Source organism: Staurois parvus, unplaced genomic scaffold (genome assembly GCF_062004578.1).
Source record: "Staurois parvus isolate SC_StPar_1 unplaced genomic scaffold, SC_StPar_1.0 ptg000114l, whole genome shotgun sequence".
NCBI lineage: Eukaryota > Metazoa > Chordata > Amphibia > Anura > Ranidae > Staurois > Staurois parvus.
Genome location: NW_028317910.1, coordinates 8,362,939 through 8,387,644, shown reverse-complemented (window position 1 = coordinate 8,387,644; position 24,706 = coordinate 8,362,939). Strand labels below are relative to the sequence as shown.

The 24,706-nt window shown below is 41.9% G+C and overlaps 1 protein-coding gene across 14 annotated transcripts in view; it reads left to right on the top strand.

Moving 5' to 3' along the window:
• MICAL3 (microtubule associated monooxygenase, calponin and LIM domain containing 3) overlaps positions 1-24,706 on the top strand; it is a 236,282-nt gene that overhangs the window by 94,278 nt on the left and 117,298 nt on the right. For all 14 annotated transcript variants that reach the window (XM_089671866.1, XM_089671864.1, XM_089671865.1 and 11 more), the window contains exons 8-14: positions 3,844-4,101; positions 9,477-9,592; positions 9,811-9,937; positions 10,822-10,918; positions 17,812-17,959; positions 21,973-22,166; positions 23,299-23,411. In XM_089671866.1, coding sequence (XP_089527992.1) covers positions 3,844-4,101; positions 9,477-9,592; positions 9,811-9,937; positions 10,822-10,918; positions 17,812-17,959; positions 21,973-22,166; positions 23,299-23,411 — 1,053 coding nt within the window. The remainder of the gene's footprint in view (positions 1-3,843; positions 4,102-9,476; positions 9,593-9,810; positions 9,938-10,821; positions 10,919-17,811; positions 17,960-21,972; positions 22,167-23,298; positions 23,412-24,706) is intronic.

Below are 24,706 nucleotides of genomic sequence, written 5' to 3'. Positions count from 1 at the left end.
TTATGGGCTGGTTGTACAGAAGTTGATTTGCCAATCGACTTCTGTCCAACCACCGTTCAGGTTTTTCGTAATGCAGCAATGCCGGTGGCTATAGCCGACAACACTGATCAGTGTATTCTGATGGTGCGGCAGTCTTCCCACTGTCAGCATTCCCTCATCCACACTTTTTTTTTTTTTTTTTTGGTTCAACCGCTAGTTAAATGAGCAAAAATGACTAAGGTATGGACTAAGGTATGGACTGTCTTATATGATTCAGCAAGGTAGATAGAACCCACCTCATTTCCTTGCTAGAGGATGTCCAGCAGCATCTAGCTCTTTCCTCCCCAGTTTTACTTTCCCTGCCTGTCCCTTTTTTATTTTATTTATTTTATATAATCAGCCTGCCCCTTAATTTTTTTTTTTTTAATTTCAGTTCTTTCAGTCTTAGAGGCTCAGCATCACAGGTGGGTGTTACCTAGGGTAATCTGCATGCAAATACAGTCTGCCTAGGAACACCCACTCCAGACTGACATCCACCTAATAATGCTTTTTGATATTTCCATAACTCCTCCCAAGAACAAACACTGCTTACATCAGGGGTCTTGAGGAATACTGTGATTTGTGTACAACTCCCTGCTGACCCCTCCCACCAGAAGCACAGAAACTCAGCGATGACATCACTTAGTCTAAAATGAGGCATGCAAAATGGAAGAGGTTAAAAAAAAAAAAAAAAAAAGGTAGAGTGCTGGTTTAAAGAATGTAGCATGAAGTCTTCAACAGTGCAAGATTGTTATTCATCTCTATCAAATGTGATTTCCTCTTCTGGCACTGCTTCCCTTCCTACCGGCTCTAGCATCCGGATGGCAGATGGGTGACCTGCTCTGCAGTTATTAAATCCAGACATTCAATGGTAGACTTCAGCATGTAGTAACCTTATCTGACCTGTTACCAAAAGTAACACTGCACCCTTTTATAAATATCTTTCCTGCTTGGGGGAAGTTGGGTAGGGGAAATTTGGGGGGGGGGGGCCTACCCAATGGAAACAAGTGACTTAAAAAAAAAAAAAATTGTCACTGCCTCAAAGATGCTAAACTATAAGTGCTCACACACACAGGTGCTGGTGCATAGTTTATTTCATTTATTTCAGGTACTTATATAGCACCGTCCATTTACGCAGTGCTTTACATATATATTATACATTCACATCAGTCCCTAACCTTCAAGGGGTGTACAATCTAAGGTGTAGTTGTGCTCATAGGACTATATTGACAAAATACGGTATGCTGATATCGGCATGTAAATGCTGCTATTTGCATATGTGTTTGGGCGTAAATTCCTGAATATGGAAGTATTGTCCTTGTAGAAAGCTTGTGGCGCTGCTCAAAACTGGACATTCCCCAGGAGTCCAATGGAAAGGGACGTAAGCTCTAACTGGCCTCAGCCGTCACTCTGGCCACATCCTCGGACGCCATTGCAGCTTGGCCGTTCAAACGACTGGAGGAGTCGGCGAACCTTGAAGGAAGACTGGGTGTAGATGGATTCCCTGCCAGCAGTGACAGCGTACTGCTGGAGGGATCCATTTCACAGGTAAGTTTTGTCATAATGTGCTAGTATGTGATGCAAACTAGCAAACTGTGACATGAGCCCAGGTCACTTCTCACTGGAGCTACACATCACTTGGCCTGGCCCTGGGATTTAGCATCTGAGTGGGCAGGACTGTGTACAGTGGATCAGAAGTGTTCTACATTCAGGCTTCTGACTGCACACCCACATCACTGTGCCCTGCTCTGCTGCGCCTTATTTTATATGTCAGCACATTGTCCATTATTGTATGTGGATGAGGAGAGCTTACTCTGAGCCTAAACTTCATTTGCATAGTCTGCACATCTGGTATATCAGTGAAAGTATGCAGTCATAGGAGGCAGGACAGTCATAGGAGGCAGGACAGTCATAGGAGGCAGGACAGTCATAGGAGGCAGGACAGAGCATGAATCTGCTGACCCACCATTCTACCTACACAGCACAGAGTCTGACTCCTGAGACCACATATTGCTACGTACTTACATCACCACTGGTGGCCAGGGAGATGGAGAGCATAGCAGCTGCCAGTCTTGTGAACTGGATATGAGGGGAACAGAGGGTTTTTCAGTGAACAAAGAAGGCTGCGTTTCCGACAGGCATGAGGACTGTACACTGTAACACCAAGAAATTATAAAGGTATAAAAGCACTGTATACTGTACATATACATCTTGACCTTTTTGCCCAGGGTTCAGCTTTAACCTTTATGCACCTCCAGGTGTGTGGAAATTAACAAAAAAAAACTACTTGTGCAAGGGACGCAATTGGAGTCCCAATTTATTTGTTCCTCATGACCATCTTCTTGCCCCAATTTAAAAAAAAAAAAAAATGTTTTGTCAGAATGGAAAATATGAAGGGTTGATGTTTTATTAGGCAGAGGTGCTTTTAGGAATGTCTGGGGATTTTAAAAATGAAGGCGGCTTTATAGCAAGTTAAACTTTTTTCTATTTTTGGAAAATTTCTTAGAACCTCCAAACAGGGCAGAAGCCCTAGAAGATAAATTGGTGGGTGTTTGCAGTTTATGTATGTCACACGGTATTTGCACAGCGGTTTTTCAAACACCATTAAAAAAGTAAAAAAAAAAAAACACCTTTTTTAAATGTAATGAAAAAAATATACGTATAAACCATTTTTTTTTTTTTTTTTTAAATATGATGTTACGGCGAGTACTAAACATATCACGCTTTAAAATTGCCCATGTAATGGCAACAAACAACATAAGTTTTACTATCCATAGGTGACTCTTTTAAAAGCCTTTACAGGTTGTCACTTTAGACACAGGTCTGGAGCTATAATTACTGCCCATGATCTGACGTTCACGGTGATACCTCACATGTGCGGAATTATTGCTGTGAGAGACCACTGCATGCGATCGCCTGTGCATTCGAGCACGGGGGTGCTTTAAAAAAAAAAAATTATTATTTTTTTTTTTTTTTTTTTTACACTATCACTTTAATTTTTTTTAAATCACTTTTATTGCTGTCACAAGGAATGTAAACCTCCCTTGTGACAGCAATAGGCAGTTACAGGTACTCTTTATGGAGAGATCTGGGGACTTATTGACTGTGCCCTTAAATGCATTTGATCACACCAAGATCTGTGTGATCAAATGCTTTCCATTTTTAAAAATAGTGCCATTTACATCTGGGGAAACCAGAAGTGATGTATGCTAGATCAGAGGCAGACAGCGGTTCCAGTCTTTGTCCACCTCCTATAATTTCCCACTGCTTGTAAAAGCGATCCAGTGGCTAGTTAGTTGCTTGGATTGCTTTTACAAGAGAGCAGACCGTTTGGCTTTCAAGCCTGCTGCTTGCCCGCAGCAGGACTAAATGTAAAAAAACAAAAACTCTTGCTTGGCGCCCGGAACTGCATGTCCTGGTTGTTGGGCGATAGGAATTGCACATCCCTTACCTCTTTGGAATCACGTTCAATGTTTAGGTTGTGCACACACACAGTATGTTAAATTATTTATGCCATTGGTAGATGGGGTACTGGAGAGATGGGCATGCTTGTATTTTCGATAGATAATAATATATAAATATGATTTGATTGTTTTAAAATTAAGTTCTGTATTTTTACTTACTCTCTCAAAGTTAAAAAGTTAAACTGAACTCAAAACTATAATAGATTCTGTTCAAAACATGCAAAATTCTTTAGCTGCTGATAAAGGAAAGAATTTGTAGTACAGTTGGCATATGATTTTTCACGATCTTGACTGCAGAACATGCTGTGTTTTGCGTGCTCTGGTATACCTCTCACCTGCTGTTTCATTGCCACCTCTACAGGACTACGCCGACACGGAGATGCTGCTTTCACGTGCCAACGTGGACCAGGAGGCACTGCTGAATTATGCCACAGAGGCTGCTCGCTTCTCTACCAATCAGCAGCTGCCCACCCTGGACTTTGCCATTAATCATTATGGGCAGCCAGACGTAGCTATGTTCGATTTCACCTGCATGTATGCCTCAGAGAATGCTGCACTGGTGAGGGAGAGAAACAGTCATCGGCTGCTTGTGGCACTGGTTGGCGACAGCCTTTTAGAGGTCAGTAGATCATGGTGGACAGTTTGTGCTCTTAGAAAATTTTAATGCTATCTTTCAGCCAATCACCTCTTGTCTCTGAATTTTTTGCAAGTTTTACATGATGTATTACGACTTGCAGTAGGGCAGGGTTCAATTTAAAGGTTTTCTCAAGTTACATGTGAAAATTTAACATGTCATGTCTGATTTGGGAGAGGATTTTCATCCTGTGCACCTGGATAGCTTCATCCCTATTACCCTCATATCTTAATCCCTTTATCACTGCCCAACACTTCTGGCAGCAAAAGGGTGAACTTTTAACGCCCACACGCCACACATATGTGTCGCTAAGTAGCTAGTGTTTATGTGCTCAGAGCGTGCTCAATGCACACTCTCAGCACAAAGACTGAGCTGTCCCAATTCTTGATCCAGGTTACAGATCTGTAGCTGGTGGGACCTGCTTCCGATCATGAAACTACCGTGACGGTGGTCATGTGATCGCGGATCCTTCTTGCTCCTGGGCATTTCAAATTGTTTAAAGGAAGGTTAGGCAGGGGTTTAATCGTACAGTACAGAACACAAAGGTGGGGAACCATATTCTGACCCCACGCTGTTGGGATGACCTGTAATGTTGCTTCAGGCACTGGCTATTGCTTGGGTATCACCTTTTGCACTGAATACAATGCGTGTAGTTAGCTGCAGGGTGCTATACAAGTCAACAGTCCATTCTCTGACACTGAAGAGCTTTCTGGGAAGGGTTCAGCCTAAACCCATACAGTGACAAGGTTTGTCCTTTTATTGAACTGTTGCTGTAGCCTTCTAGCAACTGTGAAACTTTAAGATCTTCACTACTTGCAGTACCATGATTAGTGTCTCCTGGATTGTGTTTTTTTTTTTTTTTTTTTTTATGTTAAAAACAATCGGGAAATCTGGAATTGTGTTTTGACTTTATTCAATATGGAGTGTTTAAACTTTCAAACTTGGCAATAACTTTCTATCATCCCACCACAGGGCACACTATTACCACCAACTCCCGCCCATAATTGATAAGGTACGCAAGCACTTCCTCGTGCCTTTTGTCTTGAGGACTTTGCTGCAGGACGGTTGACATTTGGGTTGCTGTGTATCCTCTGGATATGCTTACCCCATTTCTGCACCCACTCTGTGAGTACCCCACAGGGGAATTTCCTCACTGATTGCAATGGCGGGAACCATGGCAAAAGCTCAGGAAAACATTTTGTCCTGCCGATGATTGCAAAGTATTTGCTGACAGTAATGTTGCTTCCCTTGCAGCAGAGAAGGACCCCATTTTAGCACCAGTCTCTGCATCTGAATCTAGCTCTATCTAAAGCATGCAACCAGCAGCCTATCTGACCAATCTGACAATACAGCCAACTAGGTCCAGAATTTCTCAAATAATGAATGCCCTTAATACAGCGATCCCTGTCCAGGGCCCAGAAGTACCAGGGTTCTTCCCTACCTCCATATTCTCTACCCGATTCGGAAGTGGAACTACCTCATGTAGAAATGGTGGACGTGGGAAAACTTTGACGAAGACCCCTAGGCGGTGTTTGGATGTGGCTGTGGTAGATTTTTCACCTCCAGACTTGTAAATGCTTTGCGCAATATACTTGCCAATGTAACTGCTATTTGCAAGAGGTTTGGTATATTCACGCTTTATTCTCTTCTGTGTCGACATGCCCCTCTGGATACTAAATGACCTGCAAAGTTTAAAAGTCCTTTCCCATTCGTGAACAAACAGAATGGGCAGTATATGATGGCTGGGTATCTCCTGAAAAGGTTTTTGCTCCAAAAATTGCTTCGCTATATCCAGGGGAAAAAGAACTCACTAAAAAATAGTGGTGCACCGAATTGAAAATTCTGGACCGAAACCAAAATTTTGTTTTATATATATTTGTATTATATTTGACTTTTTAATTAATATCATGAATTTAAAGTGTTACTTAAACCCATGACCCTGCATTCACCATATTAGGTCTCCCACAGTACACAGAACATGGAAATGCTATTATTTTAGTAAATATAAACTGCTAAATACCTTTTCTCATCAGCAGTTAGAACAGTCTTGTGACTTCTATCAGTGTCCAGCAGAGCATTGGTTAAAGTTTGTAGGAGGAGTTTTCACTCTCCCCTGATTGTCCTATGAGACTGCAGGACCTCTGACTCTCTGGCTGGACAGTGCTGATTGGCCCTGTGCTGATCACATGCACCCTCCCAAGAAAATAAAAACTCTCTAGCAATTCTCACCAAACTGAGCATGTGCAGCTTGTCCCCGAGGCTTTGCTCTATCAGCAGATAGATCGGAGACATTAGAAGAAGGGGAGGATCAGAGAAGACGGGGTCAAACATTTTTTTTACACAATGCAGAGGATTAACCCAGTTGACTGTTCTGGTAGTAGACTCTGCAGTCTTAACCACTTCCAGCCACTTCTGGGCCAATTCAGACATTCCTCTTCTACATGTAAAAAAAACATCTTTTCCTTTTTTTTTTTTTTTCATGATAGAAAACTACTTGGAACCCCCAGACATAGTATATTCTTTTTTTTTTTTTTTTTTTTTTTTTTTTTTAAGCAGTGACCCTAGGGAATAAAATGATGGGTGTTGCATATTTTTATTTTTATGTCACACTGCATGTGCACAGTGGTTTTTCAAACATTATTTTTTGAAATACACTAATGATTTTTAATCCACAAAAACACAATATAATACCCAATTTTTTGTAAAATAAAAAAGATGTTACGTCGAGTAATTGGATATCAAACATGTCAAGCTTTAAAATTGTGTTAGTCCACGGAATGACGCCATACTAATTTCCATATTGGCTCGAAGGTCAGCTGCCTCTAAAAGATGCCTTGCTTGTATGCCCTTTGAAGGAAGATGTCTCTTTGGTAAGGTACTTGACAAATTCATAAGATGTCGCAGAAGGGGAAAGTCTATTTCCCACAGCAAAAGGCTCCAAATCCAACCCCCCCCCAAGTGCTTTGTACCTCCTCAAAACACCACTCCGCTCTCCAAGTTAAAATTCAGCTCTTCCTTTAGGTGCAAGATATGTAACACACAGCCCACCGTATCTGCCGCATAGAATTCTTCACAATGCAGGGGCACCTGCACCTCTAAGTCTAAGCTACTTCTGCTACAGTTTGCATTCATTTGGGCCACAGATGTCCCAGACCTATGGGTTCATTCGGTGGTTTCAAAGGGGTGCAGAAAGAGTTCCAGACGCTACCCCCTTGTTTTCTTCTCTCAAGTCAACCACAATATGCCCAAGGACATTCTGATTTACAAACTGGCCTGAACCATCTTATCCCAGGAGTGGTTGTTTTGGTCCCCCTGGAGGTCAGGTTCAAAGGATTCTTTTCAACCCTGTTCAATGTAGCAAAACCCAGTCAAGGTTTTTGTCCTATCCTTGACCTAAAATTCCTAATCAAGTACCTTTTTATGCATTCACAAGTTAGGTACAGAATCCACAAGTCCAAGTATTTCCCCTCCGAGAAGAGAGGAAAACCTTGCATCATACATTAGATACTTACCTCCATATTCCCATTTACCCACCTCATCTGAGCTTTCTGCACTTCACCGTAGGAGATAAATACTTCCAATTTTCCACACCACTGTTCAACCTATCCTTTGCACCCAGAGCATATTTAAAGAGGCTTGCACCCTTACTCATCCTCTTAAGAGCTCAGGACATCCAGTTTACCAGGTACCTAGACAACCGTCTGTTTGAAATAGTCCAGAGGACTATCCAGACTTTAGGTTGGACCTTAGATCAAAAAGACACCCCTCTGAGATCTCGATGAGCGTTCTAGGCCTTATGCATGACTCATTCAAAGCTGTTCCCTTTGCTCAGTTACAATCAAGGCCCCTCCCACACAACATTCTATTCGCCTGTAACAAACACTCTCCATCTCTTGAACTCCCCTTGCTTCTCTACAGCCAAGCAAGGAACTCTCCAGATTGGGGGATTACCAATCCATCATGGCAGGTGATGACAACAGATGCCAGTTTCACAGCCTGGGGAGGTGTGTTTCATTATCTCACAGTTCAGGGCAGCAAGCTTCTCCAGGGACATCCAATTAGGGTGCAATCAGTCAAAACCAAGGCAGTGGCCTAGATCAATCACCAGGGGGGAACCAGGAGTCTGGCAGCCTTAAAGAAAGCAAGTCTGAGCATATCTTGCGTCAAAATGCACTGCCCAGCAAAATTTGCTGTTATCCCGGGAGTGGACAATTGGAAGGTGGATTTTCCATTACCGCCTAGACCAAGGGTCTCCAAACTTAAAAACAAAGGACCAGTTTACTGCTCTATAGACTTTGAGGGGTCGGAACTGTGGTATTAGGGAGTAGTGGGAGTAGAAAATGGTATCAGTGGAAAGAATAGTGCCCCGTCTTTGGTGTCCGTGGAAGATTAGTGCTGCTTTGTTGCTGTCAGTAGGAGGAATGGTGCTCCATTGTTGGTGACAGTGGAAGGAATAGTTCCTCATCTTTAGTCTTAGGAATAGTGTCTCATATCACATTCAGATTAGGGCTATTTGGAATTGCGGGCAGAATCGCTGAGATTCTGCCCCCCCAATTCCAAATCACAGCAAAACGTGTGTTTGAATGGCAGCCCACACACAGCTGCGTGACAAAACATGCAAATCACTACTGGCTCTGGGCCACAATTTGGAGCGACAGTCATGCATTTCTGCATGAGAATTGCGCTAACCAAATCGCGAGAGGGAATGCAAGTTCCCACTACGCGTAGTGTGAATGGGGCCTAATGATGACCTTGTCGTGCTTTCCTTGTGCTCCGCTCCCATGCATCCCAAGAATTACATGTACAAGTTCAGTCTGGGTCCCTCGCCGCTGCTATTCCTTGCTTTGGGGATTGCCAGTCCAGACGTGCGATTATCCCTCTCTATCCAGTCCCTTGCCATACCCGCATGATGACTTTCCTGCTCTTCTGGATCCTGGGAGGCCCCTGACACTAGATAGCTAATAGGAAATGTCCACATCATGCAGTCAGTGATGTGAACACCCAAAGATTGACACTGCTGAAAGAAAATAGAATCAAAGTGAATGCTTAGGATCTGAAAGTCATGTGGCTGCTGGTTTGGGTAAGTATAGTATTTATAAGGGTACAAGGGTGTTGTGTTTTTTTTGTTTTGTTTTTATTTATTTTTTTTTTCCCCAGATACATTACACATCAAACCCACCCTATCCCTCTAGTCTAAAAAAAAAAAAAAAAAAAGTATTTCATATAATGCACACAGACATATGTATCCCCTAACTTTTTTATATTCTTTTAGTCCATCACCATTCTTTTGCGTCTTCATTTGAGGGGAGTTTCTCTTAATATCGGAGTGACTACTCAACTTCTTACTCTTTCTTCAACAGCCTTTTTGGCCAATGGGAACTGGCATCGCTCGAGGTTTCCTGGCTGCCATGGATTCGGCCTGGATGGTACGTAGCTGGGCACAAGGAGCCAGTCCGCTGGAAGTGCTGGCTGAGAGGTAAGGCTTCGCAAGCAGAATTGATGGCTGCCAATGGTTAGGTATGCCCAATGTTCATCAGTACGGCCACAGCTAACACAATTGTAACTCCAGTATTGGGCCTACATGCTCTGCATTTCTGCTAGACCAGAAAGAATGTACAAACTCATTTTTACCTTGGATGTATCATCTGGACTACTGTATCACTGATGGGCACCTCTAATTGTTCTTGATTTCAGGGAGAGTATTTATAGGCTCCTTCCTCAGACTACACCAGAGAATGTCAGCAAAAACTTTAACCAGTACAGCATTGACCCAACCACCCGTTATCCCAATGTCAACCTGCAGTTTCTGCGACCCAGCCAGGTAAGTAACTTTCAGATTTCTGTGTCTGGTCTGATCAATTCATCTTCAAAATAATTTTGCCCCAGAAGCAAGAGCAGTGTATTTCAGGAGAGGTGAGGTAAAGTAAGGAGCAGAGTCCTGTAGCAGTGCAGAATATTTCAGCAGATAGCTCTCCAGGAGATCAGAGTATTTTAGGAGGCAAAAGTTAGGGGAGGGTAAGTTGGGAGTAGTGATGAACTACTATGTAACACAGACCTGGGCAAACTGCAGACCAAGGTCCACATCCAGCCCTCAATGTCTCCACTGTCAGCCTGCCTCTCTGAGCCTATCTGAGCCTCCCAGCTACCTCGGTGAAGAAGCAAAGAGGTATGCTGATAGATGTCTAAGTGAAGAACTGCAAAAATTGTAAGGCGAGAGCCTTAGGAGCTGATTGGCACAGCAGGATGTCTGGCCAGAGAGCCTTCCCTAGGGGGTGTCCTGACACTCTCCAGTCACGCTGCTATCTGGCCAGGTTTTTCCTGTGTTAGTGCCTGCACACTGTAAAACCCAGGAGCCATGCACCTATTCTTCACTCCAAGTCAGCATCTGCAGAAGTCCCCACTGTACTGATCTTATGCTCTCGCCAATTGCTGTTTTTCAGAGGGCATTTGATGCCCATTTTAAAGAGACTTATTTCATGAGCAGTTGTACCTATTATTCCTAGCACCAGGTGTTTCTTTTCTATATCTCTATGTACTTACGGATCTTCCCAGGTCTAAAGTTAATCTTTAAAGGAATGAAGTGCTGCCCTCTACAACAGTCCCAATCATGTGGCCCCTTGGGAAAATTATTTGCCTGCCACTGGTGTTTCACATGCTGTGAATATCCAGTGTTGCTTATTTCTTGTCTCTTGTCCCTCCACTCAGGTGCGACACTTGTACAACACGACAGAAATGAAGGATCCTAACCTGGAAATAAGCAATCTTGTTAATGCACAAAGAACACCAAAACTTGGCAGAAATGGTAACTGTCTAACCCTTTTCTTACTGACATTTGTATCTGATTTGGGAGTTTCGGTTCTGCTAATTTTCTTTAGCTGATGGTGATATAAATCGTTTTTTTTTTCTCTCTCTCATCCATTGCAGAACACAATGTTACAGTCATAGTTGTATTTTTGAGGAATAATTTAATTATTGAACAACTACACTGTTCTCGGTTAATCCAAAATGTTAATAAACCTCAAACCTGAATATCTAAAAGTACAAGTGAGGTTTTGGCTTTCTTAGGAGAATATCTATGTGTGCACATTTATTTGGTAACTATTAGTGTGCAGAATTATTATTCAACTAAATGAAAAACAAACATTTTCCCATCTCACTTTGTTTATTTTCATCTGTTAAAATTAGAAAAATAACTCATAATTTACAAATATTTCTGACATTTCACAAAAACAAAAATCAGTGACCAATAGCCATTTTTCTTTTCAGTAACTGACAGACTCCATAAATGGAAGGCTTATGACTGTTTATTGATCTGTTGACAACTTTTTTTTTTTTTGTGCAGCAGCAACCACAGCCTCCCAGACACTGTTCAGAGAGGTGTACTATTTTTCTTTACCGTAATATTTTCTTTTAAGAAGGGCCCACAAGTTGGTGAGGAAGGGGGCCATGTCATTATTCTTTTATCGCCTTTACTGACTAGCCACGCAGCAGAGTACTTCAATGCATGTGATATAGCATTGTCCTGCATAATTATCATGATCGTCTTGAAAGATGCAGACTCTTTCCTGTACCACTGCTTGAATTAAGTGTCTTCTAAAAACTGGCAGTAGGTTTAGGAGTTGAGGTTGAGTCCATCTTTAACCCAAAAAGGTCCAACTAGCTCATCCTTAATAATACCAGTTTCCCACCTCCACCTTTTTAGCGTCTGAGTCAAAGTGGAGCTCTTTGCCCATAATGCCAGTCACGAGCCCATCGAACTGGTCAACAGTCACTTTCATCTCATCAGTCCATAAAACCTTTGAAAAATCTGTCTTCAGATATTTCTTGGCCCATTCTTGACGTTTCACCTTTGTTTCTTGTTCAGTGGTGGTCAGGTTTCAGCCTTCCTTACCCTGGCCATGTCTCTGAGCACTGAACACCTTGTACTTCTGGGCACTCCATGAGGATAATGGGTCCCTGGTAGCTTCACGTTTGATTTTTATCAAATCTTTGGCAGTTAATTTTTGTCTTTTTTTTTTTTCTTTTCCTTTTTTCCCTCAACACATTTCTTGCAACCCTGTAGACTTTTTGCAACAAAACGTTTGAAAGTCTTTTTATAATTTTTTTACTTTTCAGAGTTGGTTAAATCTCTTATTGGCCCATTTTGCCTGAAGATAAAAAGCTGACTAATAATTATGCACACCTTGATATAGTTTGATCTCCTTGGGCCACACCCTCCCACATTACACAAATACACATCATCTGAGATGCTTAAATCCAATAAGCATTCAAGTTTATACAGCTTGGAGTTGGCCAATATGCATAAAAATGATGAAATCACTTGCATAATAATTGTGCACACCTTGTAATCCTCAAAAAATTTGATTTTTTTTCTATATACTTACCTGTAAAATCCATTTCTTGGAGTACATCACGGGACACAGAGCAGGCCATAATAATGACTATATGGGTTATATGCCACCTATAGGTGAATGACCACTGGCCGACCAAGCAGGAAGTCCTCCCCCATATAATGCCTTCTACACAAAGTATTCAGTTTTTGTAGCAAGGAATGAAAATCCAGAAAGAAGGGAGGGACCTCTGTGTCCCCTTATGTACTCCAAGAAATGGATTTTACAGGTAAGTATGTAGAAAAAAAATCCAATTTTCTTTCTCGTACATTGAGGGACACAGAGCAGGCCATAATAATGACTGTGTGGGATAACCTTGCAACAAAGCAATAACCTTGAGAGGTAGGTGGCATCACAATAATCACCACCAACATCCCAAAAAGGAGCTATTTAGCTGTATATAAAACACTGCGACCAAAGGCAGAATCCTCTGTGGCTCTGACATCCATCTGGTAAAACCTTGTGATTGTATGAACCGAAGACCTTGTAGCAGCCTTACAAACCTGAGCAACTGACGCCTGTGGTGGATAGCCCAATATGCCCCCATACTCCTGGTAGCGTGTGCTTTCACCCGAAAGAGTGGAACCTTGCTCTTCAAACCATAGGCTTGAATGATTAACTGACAAATCCACTTAGAAATAGTTCATTTGGATGCCGCCTGTCCTTTCCTGGGACCTTCTGTCAAAACAAACAAGGAATCTGCCTTTCTAATCTGCGCCGCCATTTTCAAAAGGATCCTTATTAACTAAATCTAGGGCAGGCATAGATCTTTCTTTTTGCCAAATGAGGCCTAGGAAAGAATGAAGGCAGAACAATGTCCTGATTTGAGATGAAAACTGGAAACCATCTTTGGCAAAAAGGATGGATGAGGCCGTAACACCACCTTATCCTAGTTAGCAGAACTAACGAAATCTCCCTGATAGGTTCCAATGGTGGTCTCTGTAAAACTGCCAAGACCAAGTCCCAAGGACACAGGGGTTGTCTGACAGGAGGAACAGTACACATCGCTCCCTGTAAAAAAAAAAAAAAAAAAGAAAAGTATGCACCAAAGAGTGAGAAGCAATCGATCTTTGGAAGAAACCAGCCAAGGCTGAAACCTGACCCTTAATAGTACCAACAGCCAACTACTTTCCTACTCCTCATTGGGAGAATTTTGTCTTTTTTCTCCAATCAAATGTTTCCAGGGCTGCTAATTTCAACCCTCACACCAAGAAATATATGCCTTCTAAATTCTATAATAAATGTTCCTAGAAACCAGCTTCCTAGCATTCAACATTGTGTAGATAACCGAGTCTGACACTCAATTGTCTTTCAAGATTTGGGTCTCAACAGCCATGCCGTTGAATTCAGAGACTATAAAGCTGGATGTAATATAGGTCCGACCGATCTGGCAGAGGCCATGGATCGCCTACTGCTAGTCTGATAATGACCACATACCAACATCTCCTGTGCCAGGCTGGTGCCACTAACATCACTGGAATCCCGTTGTCTTGAATCCTGCGTAATAGTTGCAGGAGTAGCTTAATCGGGAAGGGGGGGGGGGGGGCATAGATTATGGAAAACTGATCTCACAGTATCACAAAGACATCTACCCCGATCGTAAGAGAGTCCTGCATCCTGAACACAAACCTGTCCACCTTACTGTTGAACCTGGATGCCAATAGATCTACGTCCGAGTGCCCCCAACGCCTGCAGATTTCTGAGAACACCTCAGGATGCAGAGACCATTCCCCTGGAAACAACCACTGATGGCTGAGGTAGTCTGCCTTCCAATTCTCTATCCCTGGAATGAATACTGCTGCCAGAACTGGATCATGCCCTTCTGCCTAAGCCAAAATGTAATCTACCTCCTCCTGAGCCCTCGGCTCTTGGTACCGCCTTGGTGGTCGATGTATGCCACTGCTGTAGCATTGTCGGACTGAACCCTGACTGGCCATCCAATATCTCACGGCAAGCTGCACTGCCCAAAGCTTGAAAAATGTAAGTCCTTTTTTTCCCCACAAATAGAGCTTTCTTTCAATGGTATTTGATTGCCTGTGTGTTTTTTTTTTTTTTTTTTTTTTTTTTTTTTTTTTTTTTGCGCTGTAAGAAAAAAAACAGCCAATTTTGAGAAAAAAACAATATTTTTGACTTTTTGCCATTAAACGTGTCCAGTAAAAAAAATTTAAAAACTCAAATTTTGTCATAAATTTAAAATAAAAATCCCAATACGTGTGAATTAACTGGTTTACGTGAAATTTATAGCTTTTAGAAATGGCGGTGTATATATACTGGGTTTTTTTTTTTAATAGTAATGACGGAGATCAGTGACTTATAGCAGGACTGTGGCGGGCATTCTGACACTGGGGGGAATTGACTGTGTCACTGACCTTCCCAGTGACACCAATACAGTGATCAATGCTAATAAAAAGCACTAATGGCTTTGGGCAGGAAGAGGTTAATATGTGGGGCGATCAAAGGGTTAGCTGTGTGTGTTTTACTGTGGGGCTGTATGTTTGTGCTTCACTGTAAGCACACGACTTTGCATGGCTGTGCAAGGCAGTGTGCAGGAGCTGACAGGACAGAGAACTAATAAAATATTTAAGCGAGCGCTAAGATATAAAAGCAGCTGAAAGGTCAACACTAAAAGGTAAAAACCATAAGCCTTCAGATAAATATATAAAATTAGTGCAGCGCTAAGAGATAATAAACCTTCTCATTGGCTTCCCATTGCCCAACGGATAAAATTCAAATCATTAACAATAACGTATAAAGCCATTTATAACTCTGCCCCAAATTAGATCAAAGTTCTTGTCTCTAAATATCACCCAAACCGTACTCTCCGCTCCTCGCAAGACCTCCTGCTCTCTAGCTCCCTTGTCTCCTCCTCCCATGCTCATCTCCAGGACTTTTCCAGAGCTTCCCCCGTCCTCTGGAACTCTCTACCCCTATTTATCTGACTATCTCCTACTCTGCTCACTTTTAGGCGATCTCTGAAAACCTATCTCTTCAAGGAAGCCTATCCTGCCCTCAGCTAATAATGGAATCTTCTACTCTTCCAACCAGTCCATCCCCCACAGTTACTACCTTTCTGTACCACTAGCCCCTCCCTCCTAGATTGTAAGCTCCAAGGAGCAGGGCCCTCCTATCCCTCTTGTATTGAACTGTATTGTTGCTGTATTGTCTCCTGTTATATTGTGAAGTGCTGAGCAAACTGTTGGCGCCATATAAATCCTGTATAATAATAATAATAATAATAAAAAACCAGATTAATCCTTATAAAAAAAATGCACAGAGGTTGTGGGTGTGTTTTAAACCATACTGTAAATATGTAAACCATACTCACAGGCAAAGAGAATATCCCAACATATAAAATTGTGTCTAGTAAAAACACACACATTAAAGGTGCGTTTGAAGAATTTTATTGAAATTTTGACATTTATGACAAAGTGATCGCAAGGTAAGTGCGCTTATTCCCAGTATGTGAGAAATACTCGGGTGGGTGTGCTGATAAACAGATAAAATGCGCGCTCACCAGATGCGCATATATATATATATATATATATATATATATATATATATATATAGCTCTTTGTATGGTATAAAGGTGGTCAGCCAAGGATCCCTTCTTAGGGTGGTCCGGGGTACAGCCTGGGGGTGGGTGGCCTTCCTTTAGGTTACAGGATAGTGGTAAGACAGGATATGTGAATCAACCTCTTCCAGGCACTGGGATGGTCACCGGGGATCACTGGGGAATTAAATTGCTTGATGCGGAGCTGTTCGCAACATCACATTGCCAAGTCATCAAAAAGACAGCACTGTAATCACCGGCTGGGACCCGGTGATTGACAGCCGTGGCCACGAATGGAGGCACGGATAGGGCGCACGCCCCCTACACAGGAATGCAAAATCATATACACTATATATATATGTGTGTGTGTATATTACTTGATTTTGTGCACTCGTGCCACCCTGTAGCAGTACTTCTGCTATAGGGTGGACGGGATTTGGTTAAGAAATGGGGAGGAGGTGGCACAAAAGCTCTGTCTGGATGCTCCCAGTCAGCATACATAACTTGCTCCAAAATAGGATGCACCGGAAATACCTGAATACTTTGCGGCGGCTTTAATGAGCCCAAAGAGGAATAAGTTTGCTGCATTTGGCTGAATCTGGGCTGACACTATATCTCCTAAACATTGCAGAATTCATCCGGCTGCTTCTGTCACATCATCAATAAACACCAATGACCCAGTGCCACTGGAAGCCATGCATGTCCATGCCATCACACTGCCTCCACCATGTTTTACAGATGACGTTGTGTGCTTTGGATCATGAGCTGTTCCAAGCCTTCTCCATACGTTTTTCTTCCTGTCAGTCAGATTAATCTTCGTTTCTTCCGTCCAAAGAATGCTTTTCCAGAACTGGTCTGGCTTTTTGGATGTTTTTTGGCAAAGACTAATCTGACTTTTCTATTCTTCAGGCTTATGAATGGTTTGCACCTTGTGGTGAACCCTCTGTATTTGCTCTTGTGAACTCTTCTAGATGTTGTGAATGGGTTTTTCTTCACCATAGAGAGGAACCTGCGATCATCCACCACTGTTTTCTTCCATGGACATCCATGCCTTTTTATGTTGCTGAGCTCACCAGTGCGTTCTTTCCTCAGAATGTACCAAACTGTTGATTTGGCCACTCCTAATGTTGCTGCTATCTCTCTGATGTATTTGTTTAATTTTTGAAGCCTTATGTTCTAAGGCTTCTTTCGATCGGGACCTTTCCCGATCATGTGACTACCGTGACGTCCTGTCACGGCGGTCACATGACTCTAACCCCCGCCTCCTGGCTTCTGAAACCCTTAAAGGGCAGGGAGGCGCCCAGCACCAAGGGGTTAAGAGGAATTTTGACTTCCCTGTAAATTTCACATCTTTGGAAAACTGTACAGGACACAAACCACCTTACCTGTATTTCCTTGGTTTACCTTGCATTGTTTCCTACAAAATGGAGGATTTTCTGTGTGGAGTAGGGTTATAGGGGAGGCACCCGTGTTTTTGTGTCCTCAACTTGCCAGTGTCCAGTCACCTGAAGGTACATGCCTATAACCTCTGTGGTGCATGACTGTTGCCTGTGTCCTGTACTGTACTTCAAAATATTTTGAATTCTTAAGCAAGACAAAATTCCTGTGTTTTTTTTTTTTTTTTTTTTTTTCTTTGTCCTGATATACAGTTTGAAATGGTTCTCCATAGATCATCCAGTAGAGTGGTACCGAAGTTTTATGACCTGCAAATCCTGGGTTTAGTTATGTGAATAATATTTTTTTTCTCTATTGCAGAGTCAGTGGCTCGCTCCAGTAAGCTGTTGGGATGGTGTCAAAAGCAGACTGAAGGTTACGCTGGGGTCAACGTTTCTGACTTAACAATGTCCTGGAAAAGTGGTCTTGCGCTCTGTGCCATTATCCACCGCTATCGCCCGGAGCTCATGTAAGAACTATTCCTTTCTTGACAGATTGAGTTTTTCTTTTGATACTACTAGAGAAAATGTGGCTACAGGGTCCCATCTGTGCTGGCCACATGGCAAAAAGCCTAGGCTTTTGGTTAATATGATTTCCACTGAAGTGGAAGGATCGCCAGCAGAGAGAGCCTGACACCAACCAACACCCCCACCCCTCTCCACCCACCCGAGAGAGCCTTCAACTACCACCACCCTCCATACACCAGCCATCCCACCCCACCCCCAGCGAGAGAGAGAGAGACACTCGCGTTCAAAACTCCAGACATCCCCTGGAATGAGAGTCGGGCTCTGCATACACCATCGGGAAGCCTCTTTCGGATTCCACCTGGTCCCGATGCTGCGCATGTCCCTTCTTCTGTCTCTTCTTCCAGGGGGCAGGGCTGCCCCCCTGAAAAATGCCGCCCTAGGCAAATGCCTTGTTTGCCTTGTGGTAAATACACCACTGCCAGCCCCATCAACAAACCTCACATGACTATATGCCCAGGGTGTTTTGTTCTATAACAAGTTCTGGAGGGAGCCTTTTTCAAGAAATGTAGGCATTTCAGACATATTAAACTATTTTCCATGCTATCAAGACACTTGGAGGTCTGATTTAAAAATGTTTTCTCCCAAGATTTGTCTGGCTTTCACCAGGGATTCACATTTTCCCAATTAATTCCAGTTATAAGCAGTGTGAATCCTGGATAAAAGTTGTTTGAAAATTGTGTTAAAACATTATGAATAGACCTCTTAAATGTATGTAACAGTTTGGTTAGAGTAGAGAATGGTTAAAAACTCTTGTCAGTTTATTTTTTGCTGTCTGTCCTGTTGAAATTTGTGTTTTTTTTTTTAACTTTCTTTTTTTTTCCTTTTTAAAGCAAATCAACAGAAAGTAAGAAAAAATCTGTAGAAAGTGAGGGAAATTTATCCTATATGACATGATTTCTTGTCACCTCCCTGTTCTGGTGGCATCTTTAAACATCAGTAGTTACCAGGACAAACCGTGAATCTTTCCAGTGGGAAAAGAGACGGTCATTAAAACCTGACAAGGGTTTCAATCCCTCCCCACTCCATCCAAAACTGGAAAGAATAGTTTTGCTGATGCATGTAAATGGCAGATCTTCCTGTAGCCTAAAGAAGTTTCATGTGTGCAAAAAATGTCTGTGTGTACAGGCCCCTTGTTTTTGTGATTGTAAATTTTTTAATTCCCCATCAATTTCTTGATGATTAGGGACATCAGGACAAATGCAGAGAGTGAAACTACTCAGTGGGGTTCTGGGGTTATAATTATTCCTTACTTTAGCCAAAAAAAAAGTTTTGGCTGTTTATATACCTTTTAACCAATTGACCTCTGGAAGGTTTTACCCCCTTCATTTTTTTGCTATTCAGCACTGTGCTGCTCTAACTAGCATTTGCTCGGTCGTGCAACACTGTACGCAATTGAAATATATATAATGTTTTTCACACAAATATAGCTTTCTTTTGGTGGTATTTAATCACCAGTGTGTGTTGGTTTTTTTTTTTGTCATGTGATGTGGTATGATATGGTGTGGGGGGGAATCGGGGATACTGACTGGTGACCGTATTGGAAAAAATACATTTATAGTCATTTACATTTTTGCTTTTACATACTGTCAGAGTAGTTCAGTGTCACAATAGTGACACTGTACTACTCTGGGGGAAGGAGGGGAAAGGTGATCAGAGATTTCTTTTTTTCTTATACTGTGATTGCTTGTTACAGTGATGATCACTGTAACAGCAATCGTTTGAACTGTCAGGAATGACTTTCATTCAAGACTCGTTGTTTACTATTGTGATACTGTGATTGGCCACAGGTCTCACAGGGTGCTGTAATTGGCCCAGGTGCCATGTGATCACTGGTGACAAATCACAGATCACATACAGTAGTAAACAATGATGTCATAAATGGATTCCATTCATGACTGTTTACTAGGTGATGTGATCACACAGCGATCACATGATATCTGGGATGATCACAACAGCGCGATACCAAGGAGACGCTCGCAGTGGACATGAGTAGGGTGACATACAGGCAATTGCAGTACCTGCTCAAGCCACCGGCCAGCAGTACAATTACTGTTGGCAAGTGGTTATATGTAGCTTTATGATAACAATTAATTTATGGGTACACTTTTATTTTTTATTTTTTTAAATTATTTTTTCTGCACTTCAAGAAAGGTCTCATGTACAGGCAGTTCCACTAGTAGGTGGCGTATACATGCAGTAAGGGACAGTGAAATAAGTATAAAGAACAGACAGACTGACATCAGTTGCCAGACCAGCTCCAAGAGCTTATGTATATCAAGAATATGCTTTAATATTACTACAGAGGGTACACTTAAGTGGAACTCCAGGATTTGACTCTGCCACCTGGCTCTAGGTTCTGCTTAAAATCTTTTGCTCAGGATCCCTTTGGCCGCCCACACAGCATTAGGATGTTGCAATAGAATGTAGTACTACCTGTAGAATTTGCGCCTCTGCATTGTTGTCATCTTGTTGTATTTGGCAGTGGATCAGGGCTGTAATCAGACTAAACTGTGGATATAAAATGTTTGATTTTTTTTTTTTTTTTTTTTATCTGTGAGAACAAATATCTGAGCACACAGAATGGCAATCTGCTTTCTTTTGATGTAAATTGGCCTTGTTCCAGTAAAGGTGTTCCCCGGTATAACAATGTGTGTGGGTTAGGTGTCACCCTCCTTTCCTGAGTGTTCTGTCACCTCTGCCCAAGGGTTGTTAGAGAGCAAAATACACCATTTCCTGCAATCAGCTTTGCTGTAATCTGAACCTTCCTATGCTAGAACTCTGCTATGGGAGGATGTGTCATTATCCTAATATACCAAAAGTCGTGTGACTGGTGGGATTACAGCCTGCCATCTGTGTTAGCCAGGTGTGTGCACAAATGATGCTGATAAAGTGAAACTGACGCTGAATATGAATGACTTTATAAAGACCATGTTGTCTTGCTCATTTATGGAAAAGTGTCTGTGTCTCTTTAAAGCCCACCCCCTATCCCACCTATACTCCACAGCCTGCTCCTTCCTCCTCCACAGTTATTGCAAAATACCTGGTTCTTCTGGATATGAGGGAGCATGTGTACTCCTCCCATGATGCAGTGCTTATCTTGTGGCCAGTGACTCCCTGTAAGCTCAACTGTATCCTACAGTTGCTATGATGGGGTGCTGTGAAGGAGTACAGCTGGGTCAGGGGTTGCCTTTAAATAGACCTTGTCACTTTGTTCCCAGATCTATTTTAAATGGATCATACCAACTTGCCCATTTAGAACAATTATTTTTATTTATTTTATTTTTTAATTCTTTATTAAGTTTGAACTCCTGTAGGGAATGGTTTCTTTTATGCTTCTGGTAAAGGTCCCTTTACTTCTCATCAAAGAAACACAAAAGTGAGAGGAAATATCTACAAACGGGCAAATTGTCACTTGTCTTTGGAACTGGTGTCCCTACTTGAAGATTTCTGCACTATTTCTGTTCAACTAAAATCTGATACAGGCTCTTACCCTTCTACACTCCACCTAAAATGAAAAAAGTTATTTTGTTTTTTTGATACACTTAAAATTAGAACTGCACAAAGTATCATTAGTGAACCTGTATAATGTCAGGTTGTGTGCACTTGCTTTTTCTTTTGCAGAGTTTGAGTTGCAGTATCGCATACAATGAACCATGTGAATTGCGTGCTGTCATGTCTCACTCTACTCCCCCACCCCTGTTGTCTGTCACATTTTGTCTCTCTCCATCTTCCCCTCATGTCTTTTGGGCTCTCTCACCTTCTGTGTGTTTTTGTGTCTTTTTTTTTTTTTTTTTTTTTTTTTTTCTCTCCCTCTTGCTCTCTTTTTCTCTTTCTCCCAACCTCCCCCACAATCTGTACATAAAATGTTGTCTGGTGTTACTTTTATGTTGGGATGGCAGAAGAACAAATGTTCCTAATGGTCCTCCCTCTCAAAATTCTTGCTTTTTCCCTACAGAGATTTTGACTCTCTGGATGAGCGTGATGTGGAGAAGAATAACCAGCTGGCATTCGATATCGCAGAGCGGGAGCTGGGTATCTCTCCGATCATGACCGGGAAGGAGATGGCATCTGTTGGGGAGCCGGACAAGCTTTCCATGGTGGTTTACCTTAGCCAGTTCTATGAAATGTTCAAGGAGACCTCCGGATCTGGTAAGGTGGCAAATGATATTAGGGTTCAATCCACAGGCTCATGACTGCTTCCACACTATTTCAAACCTTAGCACTTTTAAAGGATAACAAAAAAATAATCAAAATGAAAGCAACTTTACTTCACTCTACAGACCTCAGACCAGCAACACATTTTTATCATATTTTTTAATATTCCTTCTCTCTACTTATCCAGGAGGCTATGCTAGACTTACCTCTCATAGACCTTGATGGAGAAGTCATGTACTTGCTGGCTTGTGTCCTGTGATATTTAGGGTGGGGGTAGATGGCATCATATTTGACCTGCATACTTTTCCATTGTACCTGGAATTGTCATTACAAAAAAAAAATAGGAGTGAACCTGTATGTGGGGAGAGCAGCCCCTGAGAACTTTGGTACCTTATTTGAGGGTGTATATGGTATTTTCTGAAATTACTTTTTTTTTTTTTTTTTACTGGTACAAATGACATTTTGGGCTAGTGTGTCCCTTCCACTCTCTCAGCTGAGGTTAGACTTCACTTCTAAGTTATTATTAAAGCTAAACTCCAACGTCTCTTTTGTTTAGCACAGTTGTACGGTCTCCTGTACTGAAATTGCTTACTCTGATTTAACTGCGCACTATGAGCTTCCTACAATGTGCATTAGAAGCTGCAGTAAGATAGCACATGCCTCTTTTCCTGGCCGGAGAACATCCGGCATCATCTAGCCTTTTGTTCCTGAGCCTGACTGTCCCTGGCCTGCCCCATTCATTCAGTGGATTTTAGTTCTTTCAATAATAGAATCTTTGCAACACAAGGGTGTGGGTGTTACCAGGTGTAGTCTGAATGTAATTGCCCATTCCTTCAAATGTAAACTTTATTATGTGTATAACTCCACCCAAGAGCCAGCCCACTGTTTTTATCAGGGCTCAGAGCTCTTGAGTGGAGTACTGAGGTAGGGTGTTGTGACATTTCCAGGAAGCTATGTACAGCACCCTGCTAGCCCCTCCTACCAGCTAAAATCTGCCTGCATTGCATAGAGAAGCACATAAACCTTATGATAATATTGGAAATGTATGAAAATGGAAATGTTTTATTAGCATGTTAAAGAATATGTTCAGGACAAGCAACTGACCTCTTCTGCTTCTCATATTCAGACAATGCCGATCCAAATGCAGACGAGAAGGCTGCTCTCCTTGCCGCTGCCAAATCTCCCATCTCTTTTCTGAGCAAGTTGGGTCAGACAATCTCTCGGAAGCGTACTCCTAAGGTAGGCTGCTGACTTTGTGGACCTATTCTGCAGCTTTATATTGTTTTACAGCTTTACATGACTGATGCCTATTGGAAAAAGTACAGGCAAAATTAAAGCCCAACTCCACAGAAAATAATTTCTTTCTCACAGTACAGGACGCAGGCTAAGCATCCACAGACCTTGGTTGTTATGCTCGTACCTTCAGATGACTGGCAAAACATTTGAGGCCTTTGGGCGCCTCCTCTATAACCCTACCCTGCTCAGAGAATCCTCAGATTTTTTGCTATTGTCCTAAGATGATAAACCTGTTCTTCTCAGGGAAATACCTCTTGGTTCAACTAGCTCATTTTTTAAAATTTAACTCTGAATGAATATGTATTACACATGAAAAGCATAAAAATCAATTAATCTGCAGTTCAGTGCATTGATATAGAACACAAAAATCCACATAAATTGCAAATCGAATACAAATTAAAAAGACAAATGTCCAGTGTATAAATAAGAAACTTGACTGTCCAGTATCATTATCAATATAAATATGTACCAAATCTCAACTCCAATTCTCAGTGTTGCTGTGTATCCAGAAAACGTTAGTGGTGCTTTTGAGCTTCATCACTCCCCAACAGACACTCTTACAGAATCTACATGTCTTTCTTTTGACAGATTGGCATAACGCTTTAATCAGTAGATGCTCAATCCTTCAGGTTCCCCATTCACAGGCATGCACGGTCTCCTCCTTTCTCCTCTGCTTATATTCCACAAGGTTATGTATAGAAATGAAATGGACCTAATCGTGTAATACCATAAAAAAAAAAAGTGACTTTATTCAATAAAACAAGTTACTCACAGAAGTTGACTTATAGCATACCTCAAAGCTCACTGCATCCAGGCAAAAGCCATCTATACCATCCATAGAGCATCAAGTGGCCACTCTGTATGTTAAGCATCTCACCCAGACAGCTCAGATCGGCAGTTCAGTTCTGGTAACTGATGAGGCCTGTTCCAACATATTTCGTCTTTGACAAAGTCAGTCAGGGTGGGCTTAGCAGTAATCAGAAGTCAACTGCTGATCTGGGTTGTCTGGGTGAGATGTTTACAGAGTGCCCGGCTGTAGTTTATTATTTAAACGCTGGACACTTGAGGTTTTGATTCACTTGTACTTGATTTGCATTTTTTGGGGGGTACACAGTTGGATAGCATGGAGTAGAGGTCAGTTTCTATTTTCCTTTATTGTTTTAATTTCGGACTCTTCATTCAGCTCCTCACTGTCTTTGAATGTCACAAATAGAAACTGTGTATCTGGATTGGTTCAG